The sequence below is a fragment of the Trifolium pratense genome, linkage group LG6, assembly GCF_020283565.1.
Source record: "Trifolium pratense cultivar HEN17-A07 linkage group LG6, ARS_RC_1.1, whole genome shotgun sequence".
NCBI classification, from domain to species: Eukaryota; Viridiplantae; Streptophyta; class Magnoliopsida; order Fabales; family Fabaceae; genus Trifolium; species Trifolium pratense.
This window is the reverse complement of record NC_060064.1, coordinates 28931365-28949354: the sequence shown is the minus strand read 5'-3', so window position 1 is coordinate 28949354 and position 17990 is coordinate 28931365. Positions and strand designations below refer to the sequence as shown.

The following is a 17990-nucleotide window of genomic DNA, read 5'->3' as shown; positions in this document are numbered from 1 at the left end:
AATCAACTCATAATCTCTCTTTTCCATACAACATTAATTATCTTTCTTAATATGTGTAAAAGTGTCAAAACAACATATATTGTAGTACGGAGGGAGTATAAGAAAGTCCAAAAAGATAACATTTTGTTTTAAAAGTATCTACGATTTCGATCATTCTATTCAAAAAGATCATAAAATGGACTGAAAACACGATAAGTTTATGAATGTGGTGATCCCATAACATCATAGGAACAAAATGATTAGTAGTACAAATGCACACCACACCGGTGGAAAAAACACTTTATAGAAAACTTCTTAGGCCGGTTAGCGTTGCCACCTGACTTAAGAACATGTGCGGTGGCAATTCCGTAAATAAGTTAAACCGTGTTAGGTCGGTTCCTTTGTTAACCGAGTTAATAGAGATTAAAAAATTCCTAACAAATTTATTAAGTCAGACATCGGTCAACTGGCTTAAGAAATCTTTTTTGTTAAGTCAGTTGTCATGACAACTGACTTAAGAAACCCTTTTGTTAAGTCAGGCTTCACTCGCCTGACCTAAGAAGTGTCATTTATTTTTTACAAATTAAATTGTGTTGTGTAGCATACGAGAATCGAACCCAGTCCCTTAATATAAAAAGAATTCTTATTTTTTTTTAAAGAAAAATCTTTTTTATTTTGATTGTTTTGTGAAATTTTTAAAGAAAAATCTTAAACTTTAAAAAAAAAAAGTTAACAAACTCCCACAGTTAACATACGCAGAAACAATACAGTTCCTTCGAACCCTTATTCTTCACCGCAACAAAAATCCAATTCTTCTTCTTCACTGAAACAATCGATTGAATCCTTCATCACTGCAAACACTTCAAAATCGAACCCTTTGTTAAACTCTTCTCACGAACCCAGAAATCCCTTAGTCAAACTCGAATCATTCACATAAAACCCAGAAATCCTACTCTTCACTGCCGAGAAATCGAACCCCGTCGCTGCAAACTCCAACCCTTCACTGCAAACTTGAACCCCATCGCAGCTCTCTTAGTCCGTATATGTAATCTGCAAACCCCACTACTAGAAAACTCAGCTTTAGCGACCAATTTAGAGACCGATTTTGATGAAAATCGGTCTCTAAATCCATTAGCGACCGAAATAGCGACCGAAAAAAATCGGCATCAATGACCCTGGTCGCTGATCAGTGGTGACCACCCCAGCGACCGATTTTGTAGCGACTGAATAGTTGTTTGATTGCAATTTCTTGTTGCTATTGTTTCCTTTTCTGTTTCTGGTGCTGTGTTGCAAAGAGATTATTGCAATTTCCATATTATTATTATTATTATTATTATTATTTTCTCTTCTAGTTGTTGTGTAGTGATGAGAGATGTTGAGTTGAGTATAATTTTAATTTGTTGGAATATTACATATTCTCTTTTTTCCACATTTTAACAGTTTTTAATTTGGTGGATTAGTATCTATTTTAAATTATTCTTATAATATAATTTTGGGGAAGCAACTTTATACATAGAGGCTATGAATCTTATGATGATTACTATGGTTTTGGTTCTGTGTTTTTTACTCTATTATCATTACAGGTTCACAGGAAATTGGACCTTATCTTGTGGTTGGTTTACATATCTGATAATGCTATATTAGGCTTTCATTATCATTTATTAATACTCTGCAACTCATAATAATAAGTGTATTACTGTTGTAATGCAGCCACAACAATTATCACAATAGATGATAAGTATTGCTTTGTCCTGGTTTGTTGTTGTTAGTTTTGGGAGATTGTTTCGTTTTAGTTTGTTTGAAAAGATCGAAGCATGCCGTTTGTGTTTTCCTTGCTATAGGGTGTTATTCAAGAACTGGTTGTTTAGTTCCAGTTCTTCCTTTATATACCAGTTCAAATCAGTTTGGTTTTGCGAGAGGTCAAGGTGATGGACTCTCAAAATATGTCAAGTTTGAAAGAAATTGGTTTTTGATAATAATGTCTTTCTTTTATTTGATAACATACCTTAATTAATTAAGATAGTAACGTGTTTGCAAATTAGTCTCATCTGATATTTAGATTTTGTTGTGTTGTTTAGTGTCATGTTATTTTGCATTTGAATTATATCTCTCAATGCTACATATATAGACCCTTAGTAAGTTGATTAATATGTTTGAATTATTAATTATATCTCTCGTGATTTTAGGCCGTACAAAATGCTGCTTATAAGCTGATTGGCATGTTGTCTATATAGTGTGCAATATGTCACAATCTACGGAAGTTGTTCATGAGGTAATTTTCCCCTAAGTATTGGTGTCTCTTTTTATGTAAACTTTTATGTCACAATCTATTTAAATTAGTTCACTTTTAATGAACTTTTTCTTAACAGTGTTGGAAAAGTGAACTTCACATGTCTATATAACTGGTTTATATAGAATTAGAAGAGTCTGCAACTCTGCATCAATATACTTTGTTGGAACTGAAGTTTTACATTGAGAAAAGTATTATTGACTAGACATTCACATATTCATTATTGTGTTGGTTCTTAGTGTGTGTTAGAATTGTAATTAGTTTGTAGTTAGTTTAGTTACTTATTTCTTCATGAGTGATATTATACCCCTTAAATTAGTTTGTAAATTTGTTCTTATGTAATTTAAATTGGGCAAAATAAATTACTCTCATTTGGATATTTGGTTAGCAAATGCAGAGCTACTGTATTTTTTTATTATTTTTTTGTAAAGAAAGTGTTGTTTGCCACGATTTAATTGTGGCTATATTTTTTTTTTAAATTACAGTAACACTTCTTAGGTCGGGTAAAACTTTAACTGACTTAAGAAGTCAGTTTTTAAGTCAGGTCAAAATCTGACTTAAGAACTTCAAACTTCTTATGTCGCCTTTTCTTAAGTCAGGTAGAGACCGACTTAAAACGTCATTTTAACCGACTTAAAAAGCGTTTCTTAAGTCAGTCCAAATCCGACTTAAGAAGTCAATACTTCTTGTGACTGGAATTGTTAGGCCAGGCTCGGAACCGACTTAAGAAGTTGATTCTAACCGACCTAAGAAGTGTTTTTTCCACTAGTGCCAGTACTAGTATATGCTCATTTTATGAATGTTGGTGATCCCATAACATCATAGGAACAAAATGATTAGTAGTACAAATGCACACCAGTACTAGTATATGCTCATTTTATGAATGTTGGTGATCCCATAACATCATAGGATAAGTTTGTTGAAACCCTTAACTACAAATCCATAATCTTCTCAAAGTTTCACCATTTGCAAATGCGGCTACTTTTAAATCCATTTCCAAGGAGATAGCCAATAAATATATTTTTCCAAATGGCATTGGACACAATATGTGTTCAAAGACTCAATGGTTGCAGAGATTTTCTCCTAAAAGCAACATTCGTTGATCCCTGATCGACATTGTTTATGGTTGAGACTAGGATGATATCTGATTATCTTCAAGCCCCCAACTTTTGTTCTTGATTAATGAAAACATCATTGGCAAATGTTTTCGCAGTTGTTCATCTTTCATGAATCCAAGAATTTCACCTCTAACTATAAAATACAAATGACCCCGACTGTCTTAAAAATAAAGTAAATGCATTAAATAAATTTATTCATGTGATTTCCAAGTAAAAAGTAAAGTAAATGCATTAATTATGATAAAATATTTCATTTTTTGAATCACTAACATAAAGTAAGAGCATCATTATCCTATGAACTCATATGAGTTCTTTAAATGGGTCCCGTTACATTATTTATATTATTTTACACTTCTCAATTATTTAAACAATTCAACCACATTTCTCAAATATTCATACAACTCATCAAAAACTCTTAAATGGGTCCCATTAAATTCCACACATAATAGAAATTTATTTTTTTATAATTTAAAAAGTTAGTCTTGTAATGAGAAATAAAGCTTTTATCATGTGCATTGATGACAAATCGTCACACTCTCTAATCCATGCCTATTTTAGCAACATTAGATACATTTTATTAGGTTTTTAGCAATAAATATAAGAGAAATCTAACCATAAGCTTGATTACTTGTTTTGCAAGAAAACAGGAAAAATTGCAGGAAATGGAGGATTTTCACTACGCTGGGGGCGTAGCCCATCACGCGCCGCGTGATGGAGCTCACAGGGAGCCAAGATTTTTACTCTGATCACGCGCGGCGTGATACCTGACCACGCGCGGCGTGATGCTCTGATCAAAAGAAGATTGCTCTCTGACTTGATCACGCGCCGCGTGATACCGTTATCACGCGCGGCGTAGTTGATGGATCTGCAACCACGCGCGGCGTGATAGATCTGGCGCGCGGCGTGGTTGCATTCTGTATATATAGTTTCTGCATAATTCTGTTTTCGGGTTGGAAAAATTCTGCAACTTTGATCTACATTCTGGGTTTGGAAACTTCGAGATTGGGATTCAAGACTCCAGAGGATAGCTCCAAGCACATCGATAGCATGGATTCAAAAGCCATGACATTGAAGCTCGGAAGCGAACGAAGGAAGATGAGGAGCTAAGCATCTTTGGAGGTAGGATCTAGGATAGCTTAGGATGTAGATGAATCTCATGTAATCTGCTTAATTGTAAGAATCTACTCTTTTCATAGTGTTTACTTAATGCAATTCGTCTCTTAATGCTTTATGATCCTTCATTAGTGTTGTAATGATTTCGAGTTAAGTCACGTGCGAGAGTATTGATTTAATTTCTGAACTGAATTGCATTGAGCACTCGAGTGTCTCCGGTCGAGAGATTGAGGCATAGAGTGTAGCGAACGATTGACGCGCGTTAATATCATTCGTTGTAGGTAGCTTCCGCCCGAGAGATCGGGGGAGTATCGACAACGAATAGAGTGGATTTTGACAAGAGATTGCGATTCACTAATTTGTCGATCTAGTTGTGAACACTTGAGTAGATTCCTATGGTATAGTAGATTGCATGTGGTTTAGCTATAGACTAGGCGATTCCGATGATTCTACCTCGCCTTTCCATTATATCAAAGCACTTTTTCTAACGATTCATCACTCAACATACCCCCAATTTATGTGTATTTTCTGCATAATGTCTATGAGCACTATTCGACTAGTTTAATCACACAATCCCTGTGGATCGATATTTTTATTACTACGTGGTAATTCGTTCACTTGCGAAATAATCCATCAAGTTTTTGGCGCCGTTGCCGGGGATTGTGATTGATTCGACAAGGCGATAGTGTTCATATTTTCTGTGTTTTCTTTATTTTTTTGTTTGATATTTTTTCTACCGGAGCGTTCTACTTGTGTGTTCCTTGTGCATGCGGAGAACAGGTACAGTTGAGCTACAATTCGATCCCGAAATTGAAAAGACAGCTCGCGCAATTCGGAAGGCAACAAGGGAAGCTCAAGCGTCAAGAGAACAAGCTTTGCTAGGTGGCACACCGGACTGTCAAGGACAGATCTCAGCCACTATGGAAGAAGAACAGGTTCCACCGGTTCCGCAACCACCAAGACGTACTCTCGGTGATTATGGGAGAAGAGACAACGACGCGTTGGCAAATCAAGGGTTTCAGCCGGCGAATCCTGTCTCATTTGACATCAAGAACACGGTCCTTTCCGCCCTAAAAGAGAATCCTTATTCAGGTTCGGAAGCTCAATGCCCGAACTTACACTTGTCTCACTTCTATGAGGCCTGCGACTATACCGATCCACCGGGGGTGAGCGAATCGGACAAAAGACTGAGGTTATTCAAACATTCTCTCACTGGCCGTGCTAAAGATTGGTTAGACACGATACCCGCCGGAACGATTGAGACTTGGAGACAGCTGGAGCGGAAGTTCTTAGATCGTTACTTTCCCATTCACAAGTTTCTAGAAAGAAGGGCTGAAATTAGCAACTTCGAGCAAGCAGATGGGGAAACGTTGTATGATGCTTGGGAGAGGTTCAAAGTTTGTCTTAAAAGGTGTCCGAATCACGGTTTCGATGGCCACAACCAGATGCAAATGTTTACCCAAGGTTTGAGGGCTCAAACGCGAATGATACTTGACGCATCAGCCGGTGGTTCGTTGAAGAACCGTGACGAAACTGAAGCAAGAGAATTGGTGGAAAGCATGGCTCAAAACGAGTATAGAGCTACTAATGATAGAGGAGCCAAAAAGAAAGGCGGAGTGTTGGAATTGGATACTCAAACAGCACTATTGGCACAGCAAAAGCTCATGACTAGCCAAATGGAAGCAATGATGAAGCTGCTGTCCAATCCACAAGTTCAATCTTCTCCAATAGGTAAAATTGACAATGTGCGCTGTGATTTTTGTTTGCAGGACCACCCAAATGGCGGATGCTTCCCGGAGGGTTCAGAGGAGGCTCGCTACTTGGCCAATTTTCGGAAGCCGTACAACAACAATAACAACGGTTCCGGGTGGGGGAACGGTATGCAAGGTCAAGGTGCACCGCAACAGCAGCAAAGGCCTCCATCAAGGATGGAAGAGACTCTAAATCAGTTCATGCTCATGACCCAAAGCAACTTCGAAGCGATGAAATCGAGTCAAGCAACCTCTAATAAGAATCATGAAGCATCTATCAAGAATCTTGAGGTGCAAATGGGTCAGCTCTCAAGGCAGTTTTCAATGTTGCAAAACCAAGGAGGTTTCGGTGGAAACACTCATGATAATCCGAAAAATGAAACTTGCAATGGAATCACTTTGAGGAGTAGAGAGATACCGGAAGGGCCAGCTGCGGAGAAGCCCTTGAAAAAGAAGGTCAATGAGGGAGAGGTTGAAAATAAGCAAGAGGTTGTAGTTGAAAATGAGAGATATGAGGGAGAAGTAGAAAATGAAAATATGTCTAAGGAAGTGGAGATTAGTGAGGATGAGAAAGAAGAAGTTGAAAAACAGAGGGAGATAAAAGAAAAAGAGAGTAAGAAGGTTGAGAAAGGTAAAGGAGTTGATGAATCGCCATATGCTAGGATGCCTTTTCCTAGGAGAAAGAAAGTTAAGAATCTTGAGCGGGAGAAGGAGTTCAAGAAGTTCATGAAGGTGTTGAACAAGCTTGAGATGGCTATACCATTAGTGGAGGCATTGGAGCAAATGCCAAGTTATGCAAAGTTTTTGAAGGAGCTGCTCACAAAGAAAAGAAAACCATTAGATGATGAAATGGTAAGTATGACGGAAGAGTGCAGCGCTCTCATCCAAAGGAAGCTACCTCAGAAAAAGAAAGATCCGGGGAGCTTTACAATTCCATGTTCCATTGGAACGCTCACCATTGAAAAAGCTTTGTGTGATTTGGGTGCTAGCATTAATCTGATGCCGTTATCAATGATGAAGAAGATACCGGGAGCGGTAGCAAAGCCGACAAAGATGAGTCTCTCTTTGGCGGATAGATCGATTGTGCATCCGGAAGGTATTCTCCATGATGTGTTGGTTAAAGTTGCTGGGTTTGTGTTTCCCGCAGATTTTGTGGTCTTAGACATAGAAGAAACTAGGGAGTGGGAACCCTTGCTACTTGGTAGACCCTTCTTAGCAACTAGCCGTGCCCTAATCGATGTAGAGATAGGCGAACTCATGCTAAGGACCGATGATCAGCAGGTTACATTCAATGTCTTTGATAAGATGGAGTGTGATGATGGAGACCCACAATGTTTTAAAATCCAGGTCTATGATCATATTGTTAAAAATGCCCTTAAGTTACCTTGGAATGCACACTACTTGCCACATGGTGGCACTTCTTCTCCATGACCCTTCGGGGCATGGAACGTCAAGCATCGGGACGTTAAACAAGCGCTGGTTGGGAGGCAACCCAACGGTTTCTAATGTTTTAGTTTGTTTTGTTTCGAAGTATGTAGGTAGGTGTGCAGCAGAAGCAAGGACGGAAGCAAAACAGGGCAGAACAGAGTTCTACTACGCCGGGGGCGCAGTACAATCACGCGCGGCGTGATCCTTCAACACAGAGGAAGGGGTTTTCAGAATCTATTACGCGCGGCGTGGGGATGCATCACGCGCTGCGTGAAACCTGGAAGAATTATGGGCTCTCTGACTAGTGCTACGCGCCGCGTGATGATGAGTACGCGCGGCGTGGCCTTTAGGAAAGAAGTTCTTGACCGTTACAATTGGTACTACGCGGGGCGTAGGAATGGTCACTGATAAGTGCCAAAAAGCAGTGATTTTACGTATACATTTTAAGCACTTATTGACTTATTTTATAAGTCATTTGAAGTAAAAATCCCAACTATTCGTAAATATTAGTCTTTACTAGCAAATTAGTATTTTAACTATTTTCACCTATTTCACTTCACTTATGTTGATATATCTCATAGTTTATAATAATAGATGCTATATATTATAGTTATATATTATTAGTTTATAATAATAGATGCTATATATTACAGGTTCTTAAAGAAAAAGAAAAACAAAAGAAAATAGAAGAAAAAAGAAAGAAAGCAGAAAACAAGTGGCAAGAAAAGGCAAGAGAAAGAGAGGCTGTGCTCACAAGTGGAACAATACCTTGCAGTGAAGTAAGGTTTTCTTAAAAGCCTATAAAATATGCAATAGCCACTCCATTCAAGTCACTCTCACAACACGCCCAACACCAAAAGAAACAGGGAGGACTGAACGCAAAACAGAGAGGAGAGCACGGAAGAAACGAGAGCAAGGCAAAGGTGGGATGCACGCCAACCGTTCGAGAAATCGACACCGGTGTTGTTATTTCATCTCTTTTCTTCTCATTTGTGTAAAGCTACCATGGTAATGAGTAGCTAAAGACACTTTTGTTGGGATTAGGTGTAAATTACTCTATTAGTATGTGTTTCTATTGATCATGGTTTTATATATGGTTTTAGTTGTCTCTCAATATTGATGTTATTTTTGTTTACATTGTTTTAATCTTTGATTTGAATTGTTATAGACATATGCCTTTTGAATCTAAGAACTAGGATAATATCTATTGATGAACTCTAAATTCTAGACATAGATTTAGGTTTAATATTCACTTAGAGTATCGAATCTTAATGCTATTGTATTGATTGACGATCCGAGACATTGGAGGTTAATAGATGCAATAGATATATCGGCGTTATCTGGACACGGAAACGTTCGACGAGCGATACATGATAATATTGATAGATGACTAGAACCTGTGTAACTGATTAGGGGAATATGTATGAATGAGTGATTGAAATCTAATCCCAGCAATTTAATCTCTCTGTCAAATTAATCATCTTTACTGCTTTCATGTATTCGCAACTTTCGTAATCAACCATCTTTGAAATCCTTTACTTGAAATTATATTAATTAACGGCATCGATATCGCATCAGTCCCTGTGGAGACGATAAAAACATACTTACTTTTGTACTTTCAACAAAATGGCGCCGTTGCCGGGGACTGGCGTTTAGATATTGGAGCATTGCAACAATTTATATTCTTTTAAGTGTATTTGTACATATTTGTTTATATTGTATATAATCTGTGTTTTTTATCCTAACCCCTCTTTGCTAGACAAAGTAGTTCTTCTTGTTAGCTATTTGTGTTTCAGATTCTCCAAAGTGACATAAAAACCATGACTGACCATGGTTATAACAACAACAAAGGTGGTGGCGTAATGCCTTGTCACAACAGTCCAAGACGGCTAGCCCACATTGTCGGACCTCTGAAAAATACCAGACAAATAGAGATAAAACCTGGGCTCCTTCAAATCTTATATACTAACCCTTTTGCAGGTTTAGACCATGAGGATCCATATAATCATCTTGTCAAGTTTTATGAGATTGCTGATACGCTCGGAGCAACTGAAGCAGAAGAAGAAAATGTGTTCATGAGAATGTTTCCTCATTCACTGACCGGGAAAGCAAAAGATTGGTACTTGGACCAACCGGCTCAGATTATGACCGACTGGAACGCACTCGAGGAGAAATTTCTCAACAGGTTCTTTCCACACAATAAGTTCATGGAAGCCAATATCGCTATTGTTGTATTCTCACAAGGGTCCAATGAAACACTTTGCGAAGCTTGGGAACGGTACAAGTCTATGTTGAGAAGATGTCATAACCATGATTTTGATGATCTTACTCAAATTCATTTCTTCCGAAACGGACTTCAACATCAGCCAAAACTTTTCTTAGATGTAGCTGCAGGTGGTTCTTTAATGTCAAAGAGTGCTGAAGACGCAATATCTATCATTGAGAAGATGGCACTCAGTGATCATCAAGGTGAATACAACCGGAATCCTTCGCAAAGAAAAGCAGGAATCATTGAACTCGGTGCAACAGATGCAATGTTAGCTCAGAATAAACTATTGGCTCAAGTGGTAAAAGAGCTTACAAAGCAATTGTCAAAACTTTCACAACATATAATGAAGATGCAAGAACTGCCGAGTAAACACAAACAGGTTGCTTATTGTGAGCTTTGCAATGGAGACCATCCCACCGGTTATTGTCCCTCATCGAATGAAGAAGTTTACTATATGGGAAATCAACAAAGACAATGGCAATATCAAGGCAACACTGCTTATCAAAGAGGAAACAATCCAAATTATGGCCAGGGGTGGAGACAAGATGCAGGACCATACAGCGAGAATCCTCCTCAACAAAATCAGAATTCAAAGTTGGAGGAAAACCTGAACAAATTTATGGAGATGACTATTTCCCATCAGCAGGAGCAGCATCAACATCATCTAAACAACGTTGCTCACCAGAAAAACACCATTGCAGCAATAAAGAATATTGAAAATCAGCTTGGCCAGATAGCTAAGCAGATGGCCAATACACAAGGAAAAACGTTTACTGCCAACACTGAAACTAACCCGAAGGAACACTGCAAATCCATTTCAAGTAGGAGCAATAAAGTGATTGGTGACAATTTAGAAACTGAGAAAGAAGATGTTGTTGAGTTGAAAGAAAAACCAGAGGGGGAGAAAGAAGTAAGTGAGAAGAAAATAGAAGAAAAGAATAAAGAGGGCGAATTAGTTGAAAATGAAAAAAGTGAGAAAGAAGAAAATGGAGAGGTGTTTGAAAACAATGTGGAAAAATCATTTAGTGAGGAAGGAACTAGTATGAATAGTCCTTATAAAACAAAACTTTCTGACCCACCTGCTCCTACCAAGAAAATAGTCATTGAGGAGAAAGTCATTGAAGAAAATGAAAAATTAGAGAAAGTTGTTGTTGAGGTGAAAGATCAAGATGAGGGAGAAGAAAAAGTGAAATTAGTTGAAAAACAAGAAGAAAATAACCAAGAGAGGGTTAAAGTTAACAAGGCCGAAATTGATGAAGTCATAGAATCCATTTGTGCCTTGTTCAATAAAAATCAGCTGGGGAGAGAATGGACTCCGCATCATCCATATCAGAAGTTCATGGAAGTTCTCCCTATTCAACGGAAGCAAAAGAATGATGTGGTTTCCGTTTCATTTTGGCCACCCTAACATATCAGGCGTCAAGCTAATGACGTTAAAGAAGCGCTTGTTGGGAGGCAGCCCAATTTTCTATCTTTCCTATTTAATTTTTGCAATTTATCAACTTAGTATACTTAGACATGTTTTGAAAGGTTTTAATTGAGCCAAAATTGAACCATCGTGACTATTTTGTGTTCAATATCATACAAGTTCAAGTTGTGCTGCTGTGGTTAGTGAAAACATGTTTTTAAAGATCAAATATCTAGCTTGTGTACTCATGTGTTAATCCTTTTTGAGTTTTATGTAACCACACTTAACTTTTGTATGTCATCTCTAAAGCTCAACATGGTAAGCTCTTATTGACCTTTTTCTCTTAACATAAGGCTGCTATCTTGAAACTTGAGTGCATCTGTGATTTGGACTTTGTGGACTTGGTGATCACAAAATCAGGAGTTAGGAACATGGTGTGGAAGAATTATAATTGTTTGTTATTCCTGTGGATATAAACATGCTGTGCCTGTGAAGCTTAAGATCAAGTTTAGTGCTGCTATGTTCACTATGCAGCAAGGTGCAACTATTTCTTTTGTCTGGTCTACACCTGAGGTCTTTGCTGCATTTGTTAAATGGCCTGGGGTCAGTCCATATTTACCGGAGGAGGCAGCTCATCAAAATGATATTGAAGTTGGAGATAATAATGCGCAAGATGGAGGAGAGCATGGAGCTTAAAGCACGCCAATCCTAGTGAACTTTTACCGTTTTTATTTTTTTAATCCAGTCATTTATTTTCAGTAGAATAGATAGGTTATTTTGAATGTTTTATGGTCATTTTGTGAACAATGTGGAACCTGTGTTTCCTTGTGATGTGGTACTTTGTTTTTTTTTTTTTATTTTGTTGAATTAAATGGCATTTGGTAATTTATATTATATTAGTTAGTAGTTAGTATTGTGAATATTGTGAATACTTTTTGAAAACAAGCTCACATTCTTTTGAAAGTCCGAAAGACAGGTTTGTGGTAAATCAATGATCAAGCATGATAACTTTGATTTGTAGAACTTTATGTCAACTTTTGATTAATGCTAGAAATATGCTTAGGAACTCAACATGTTTTTGAATTGTGTTGCTTGTCCTAAGATGATTCTCATTATTTTTGTTGAACATGCTTGAAGCTTGTGTTATCCAATCTATCCGGGTGAGAATGTGTGAACTTTCCATTGTTTACATAAATATTTGAGAGCCGGCAATTGTGTGTGCTCATTTGATTTTAACTTAATCTTGCCGTCACTGATGTGTTTGATGTTGTGGATATGATCAAGGCCCTGTTTCTTTTTGAGTGATAACTAATTGGCCAAATTTAACCTACCTTGTGAGATAGTGATCTTTTGTGTCCCCTGTTGAGCCTTAAATTTTGAAAATTGTTTGTTTTATAAACCCTGAAACCGAAAGAATGGAAAAACAACTACTCTACCCTTGCCTTAGGATATGAGAGTAATTGTATTTCAAGTAAGGGTTATGTCAAGATTCAAGTTGGGGAGAAGTAGGTTGAAAGATAAATAAATAAATTGGTTTGAAAAAGTAGTTGAATTGGTGAATGAAAATGGAAAGAAGAAAAAATGTTGTAAAATAGTTGTTGAAAAAGAGTTTGTACGACACAATAAAAATTCAAAAGAAATGAGAAAAGAAAATAAGTTTTGTGAAGAAGTGTCGAAACAAAAGAATCACCACAAAAGAAAAAGGGGAAAGTGAAAAGGAGTAAATAAATTATGAGTTGAAAGTATTTCAAAGTTTTGTGCTCTCTTATCCTCGAGGCTTTTTGAATCCATAGAAAAACAATGAATTTTTGTAGCCCAGCCCCGTTACAAGCTTTATGAAGTCCTTAGTGATCCACGACCTATAGCATGTTTTGTGATATTGCTTGGATGAATGTTTGAATTGAATTGTTGCATGCACATTGCTTGGATTGAGTGAAACACTTGCCCTTGAGTGATATATTTGTGAGAAATTTGTGATAACACTTGAATCTTAATTGTTTGATAAGAATGTTGAGAATTTTGCTTAGGCATAGCAATCACTTCATGATCATGCATTGTTTCTTTGAATATTTTGAGGATTAGTCTTTAATTGGCATTGCTTTACTCATGCTTGGAGAAGATTTTCAAACTTTGATTGATTACAAACCCACTCTTGAGATTGCAAATTTTGAGCTTGTCTATATTTTGATATTACTTTTTGTTTGAGGACAAACAAAGTCCTAAGTTGGGGAGAGCTGATAAGTGCCAAAAAGCAGTGATTTTACGTATACATTTTAAGCACTTATTGACTTATTTTATAAGTCATTTGAAGTAAAAATCCCAACTATTCGTAAATATTAGTCTTTACTAGCAAATTAGTATTTTAACTATTTTCACCTATTTCACTTCACTTATGTTGATATATCTCATAGTTTATAATAATAGATGCTATATATTATAGTTATATATTATTAGTTTATAATAATAGATGCTATATATTACAGGTTCTTAAAGAAAAAGAAAAACAAAAGAAAATAGAAGAAAAAAGAAAGAAAGCAGAAAACAAGTGGCAAGAAAAGGCAAGAGAAAGAGAGGCTGTGCTCACAAGTGGAACAATACCTTGCAGTGAAGTAAGGTTTTCTTAAAAGCCTGTAAAATATGCAATAGCCACTCCATTCAAGTCACTCTCACAACACGCCCAACACCAAAAGAAACAGGGAGGACTGAACGCAAAACAGAGAGGAGAGCACGGAAGAAACGAGAGCAAGGCAAAGGTGGGATGCACGCCAACCGTTCGAGAAATCGACACCGGTGTTGTTATTTCATCTCTTTTCTTCTCATTTGTGTAAAGCTACCATGGTAATGAGTAGCTAAAGACACTTTTGTTGGGATTAGGTGTAAATTACTCTATTAGTATGTGTTTCTATTGATCATGGTTTTATATATGGTTTTAGTTGTCTCTCAATATTGATGTTATTTTTGTTTACATTGTTTTAATCTTTGATTTGAATTGTTATAGACATATGCCTTTTGAATCTAAGAACTAGGATAATATCTATTGATGAACTCTAAATTCTAGACATAGATTTAGGTTTAATATTCACTTAGAGTATCGAATCTTAATGCTATTGTATTGATTGACGATCCGAGACATTGGAGGTTAATAGATGCAATAGATATATCGGCGTTATCTGGACACGGAAACGTTCGACGAGCGATACATGATAATATTGATAGATGACTAGAACCTGTGTAACTGATTAGGGGAATATGTATGAATAAGTGATTGAAATCTAATCCCAGCAATTTAATCTCTCTGTCAAATTAATCATCTTTACTACTTTCATGTATTCGCAACTTTCGTAATCAACCATCTTTGAAATCCTTTACTTGAAATTATATTAATTAACGGCATCGATATCGCATCAGTCCCTGTGGAGACGATAAAAACATACTTACACGCGCGGCGTGACTGCACAGGAAAGCGTGTAAAATTTGAATTTCTTCATCTTCTCAACCACTCCATCCGTCCCATCATCAATCCACACGTCCTCTCACACGAAAAACTCCATTGTTAACTCATTTTCATCTTTCAAACCTCTCCAATTTCATTTCTAAACACCTCCAATCATCCCACTCCTTCACATTCACATACCACCATATCACCCACTCCAATTCCACTTCCAATTCCTCATTTCACCATTTTCCCTAATTAACCCACTTCAATCTTCACAATATCAAGATGTTGACACGGCTAACCGGAAAGGGAAAGAAGAAGAGTGATGCTAATCCAACACAAGAGCCACCCAAGAAATCAAGGACGAAGATGAGTGCCAGCAAGGGGCAATCTTCTCGGTCCGCGGAAGCATCCCCTCCTCGCCGGAGCAATGTGACTCAACCTCAGGTCCACCCCCACTTCATCAGTGCAGTTCATGAAAAAAGGTACACAAAAATCCAAACCTTTACTATTAATCAAGAAAAAGGTTTTGGAGAGGACTTGTTGAAGGGTGTTGCTGAGTTAGGAAATGAGGTCAGGTCTAGAAAATGGGGGAAGTTTAATAAGTTGATGATTAAAGATGAAGCTAATCCAGGTAATCAGATGTGGGTAAGGGAGTTTCTCGCGAACGCTTATTTGCCTGACCAGTCGTCGGTTCCGGAGTTCTATTCGACGGTTAGGGGAATAAGAGTGTACTATTCCGCAGCTCACATTAATACATTATTGGGTTGTCGTGTGAGAGGTGCTTGTGAGTTGGTATCCGAGAAGGAACGAATTTCTAACGGTGGCCTTGCGGTGAGAGAAGAGTTAAAGGCGATTGTTTGTAGGCCTGGAGCTAGGTGGTTGTCGCACTCAGCCTCATCCCTTCCTACTAGGTTGAGTTTGACGAGTTTTAACCCTATTCACCGCGCTTGGGGTGAATTTTGGCTTAAGAATGTTAGAGTGGTTGGTAATAACTCTGAAATCCAGATTGATAATGTTGCTGCTGTTCGATTATTAGCTGATGGTCGTTATATCGATCTGGGTCTTTGGTTGCAAAGGGATTTACATGAAATGGCAAATAATAATAATCCGACTTTTACTTTGGGGCATTGCAACTTAATTGCTGCTTTGTGTAGAGCAAGCAATGTCCCTATGTGTGTGCAAGAAGGTGACTTACATCCCGTCCGTCCACTATCTTTATCATACTTTGAGAAGAGATTTGAGAGAGGTCCTATTGTGCCCCGAGGTGAGGGGAATGCTGCAAGAGAGGAAGCTTTGAGGGAAGAAGAAGAGATTAATCGGTTTGAAGAGGGTAACCATCCGGATTAACAGGGGGATCCGGCATATGAGTCTCAAGAAATACCGGCACATGCTCCTCCTCTTTATTCGCATGATGTTAACCAGCTGGCTTCAATGTTGCATCAAATGGAAATTTCTCAATATTCCGGGCTGCCAAATCTTTACTTTGATACCGCCTCTTCCATGTACACCGAGGCGATGACTTACCGATCTACCTTCCCTCCTCCTACTTTTGGGACTTTGTATCCCGTTGATACTGATTGGGAGGCGCATCAGGCGAGGGAGCTGGCATCTTTTCAGGCCAGACAAGCGTACAATTCGGGTCTGAGAACTTCTGAGTTGGCTGAGATCGAGAGGCGACGCCGGGTTGAGCAGGATGAGGCTGCTGCTATGGAGAGGGAAATGCTGGATGTCGATGGGCTGAATCTGAACTTGAATAGCCCGTTCAGAAACTACTTCACCGGCCATCCGGATGATACCGTTTGACATTAGTGGTGATAATGTCTGCTGCTGCTGCTGCTACTATTCTACTACTCTATCTCTATCTTTACTTAATTGTCTATTTTACTTTCGTTGGTTTGTAATAATAATTTGATGTTGCTTGGATATTGGCTGGATGTTTTATTTGTGTACTCTGAATTTGAATCTTCTTTTGTTTGATTGTGGAATGGGTTTTACCTTTGGAGTTTGTTTCAATACTTTGGCATGTTCCTTCTAGTCACTTGAGTATCAATTACTTGATTTTCTCCGTGTGTGATATGTGAAACCTGCAGTGCAATAGCTTGTTGCACTCATGTGATCAAGAGGCAAAGGAAGGGAACGCACACTTTTTGACCGGTTCTTTGGTTCGACCCAACCGAGAGGTATTGAGCCAAACACTCCTTTTTCTTCTATGTGTGATATCCACTCATGTATTGTCTCTCGATTTTGCTTGTCATCTTTGTATTCGATTGGTACTTTTGTAGCACACACGAGGCATGTTTCTTGGTACCTTTGAGCCTTTCTATCCACCCTTACATATAATTATCCTTTGCTTAACCAATTTGAGCTGAAAAAGAATATGTTATTTTTGCAAAACCTTAGGAAATTTTTGTTGAAAAAAAGGAATGACTTTCTTGGAGGTTAGGCACCTAATTAGTGGTTGATGCGCATTGCTCGCCACTAAGTTTGGGGTTGCTCTTTGGAATTAGCAACAAATAAAGTTTGGGGTGAGGGTACTAGAGAACTTATAAAAGTTTTGATTGAATAATTTTTCAAAAATTTCAAAAATTGCAAGGCAAAGAAGAAGAAAAGAAAAAAAAAAAAAAGATGAATGAATGTGAAAAATAAAAAAAAAATATAGAAAAGAAGTGATAGCCTTGAATTCAAAGAATTGCAAAACTTTGTTGATGTTTTGAAAAAGTTCTCTAGTCCACTATATTTCAAAAGGGGTTTGGTTTTATGAAAATGTTCTTTGACTAATAGGGGGATCTAACTCCAAGTTTTTCTACTACTTGTCCCAAAATGTCACCATCCACCCCTAGCCAAGCCACGTTATAACCCTAAAAGACCTCTAATGTGTGTGCACAAAGTGAACCGAATGAATTCTTAGACTACTTGCAAAATTATTGTTGACTTGCATTGATGTGTTGATTTGAGTGAATTACCAAAAACTGAAGAGTGCATGTGAGTAGTGTGATGAAATCATAGAGCCTTGGTCGAAAAGTGTGAACTACTTGAAAATGTCTTGCGGGAACGATTGTGCAATTGAGCATTGTTTGCAGGTGGAGCATTGATCATCAGGTGATCCTCACGTATGTATGATTCGAGTGAATTTAAGGAAAATGCCAAGGTCTTGACACAAAAGCTTGAGGTAAAAGTTGTTTCCTTGAGGACAAG

At 37.7% G+C, this 17990-nt stretch overlaps 1 protein-coding gene and 1 long non-coding RNA gene across 3 annotated transcripts; both read left to right on the top strand.

Annotated features, from left to right (window-relative positions):
* Positions 1-707: 707 nt before the first annotated feature.
* LOC123888846 lies at positions 708-2652 on the top strand. Of its 2 annotated transcripts, XR_006802306.1 has the most exons (3): positions 708-1024; positions 1563-2251; positions 2349-2652. It is a non-coding gene; the product is annotated as an uncharacterized LOC123888846 (long non-coding RNA). The 2 variants fall into 2 exon arrangements; XR_006802305.1 differs by lacking the exon at positions 708-1024 and having other exon boundaries at positions 1034-2251.
* A 5685-nt stretch (positions 2653-8337) lies between these two features.
* On the top strand, positions 8338-14300 carry LOC123888842. Its single transcript, XM_045938037.1, has 2 exons — positions 8338-11674; positions 11777-14300. Exon 1 carries the CDS (start codon positions 9500-9502, stop codon positions 11354-11356), a length of 1857 nt encoding a protein of 618 aa, XP_045793993.1. The 5' UTR covers positions 8338-9499; the 3' UTR covers positions 11357-11674; positions 11777-14300.
* Positions 14301-17990: the final 3690 nt, after the last annotated feature.

Excerpts from the sequence above, each read along its gene's own strand:
- LOC123888842 (XM_045938037.1), top strand. The coding sequence starts at position 9,500 with ATGACTGACCATGGTTATAACAACAACAAAGGTGGTGGCGTAATGCCT.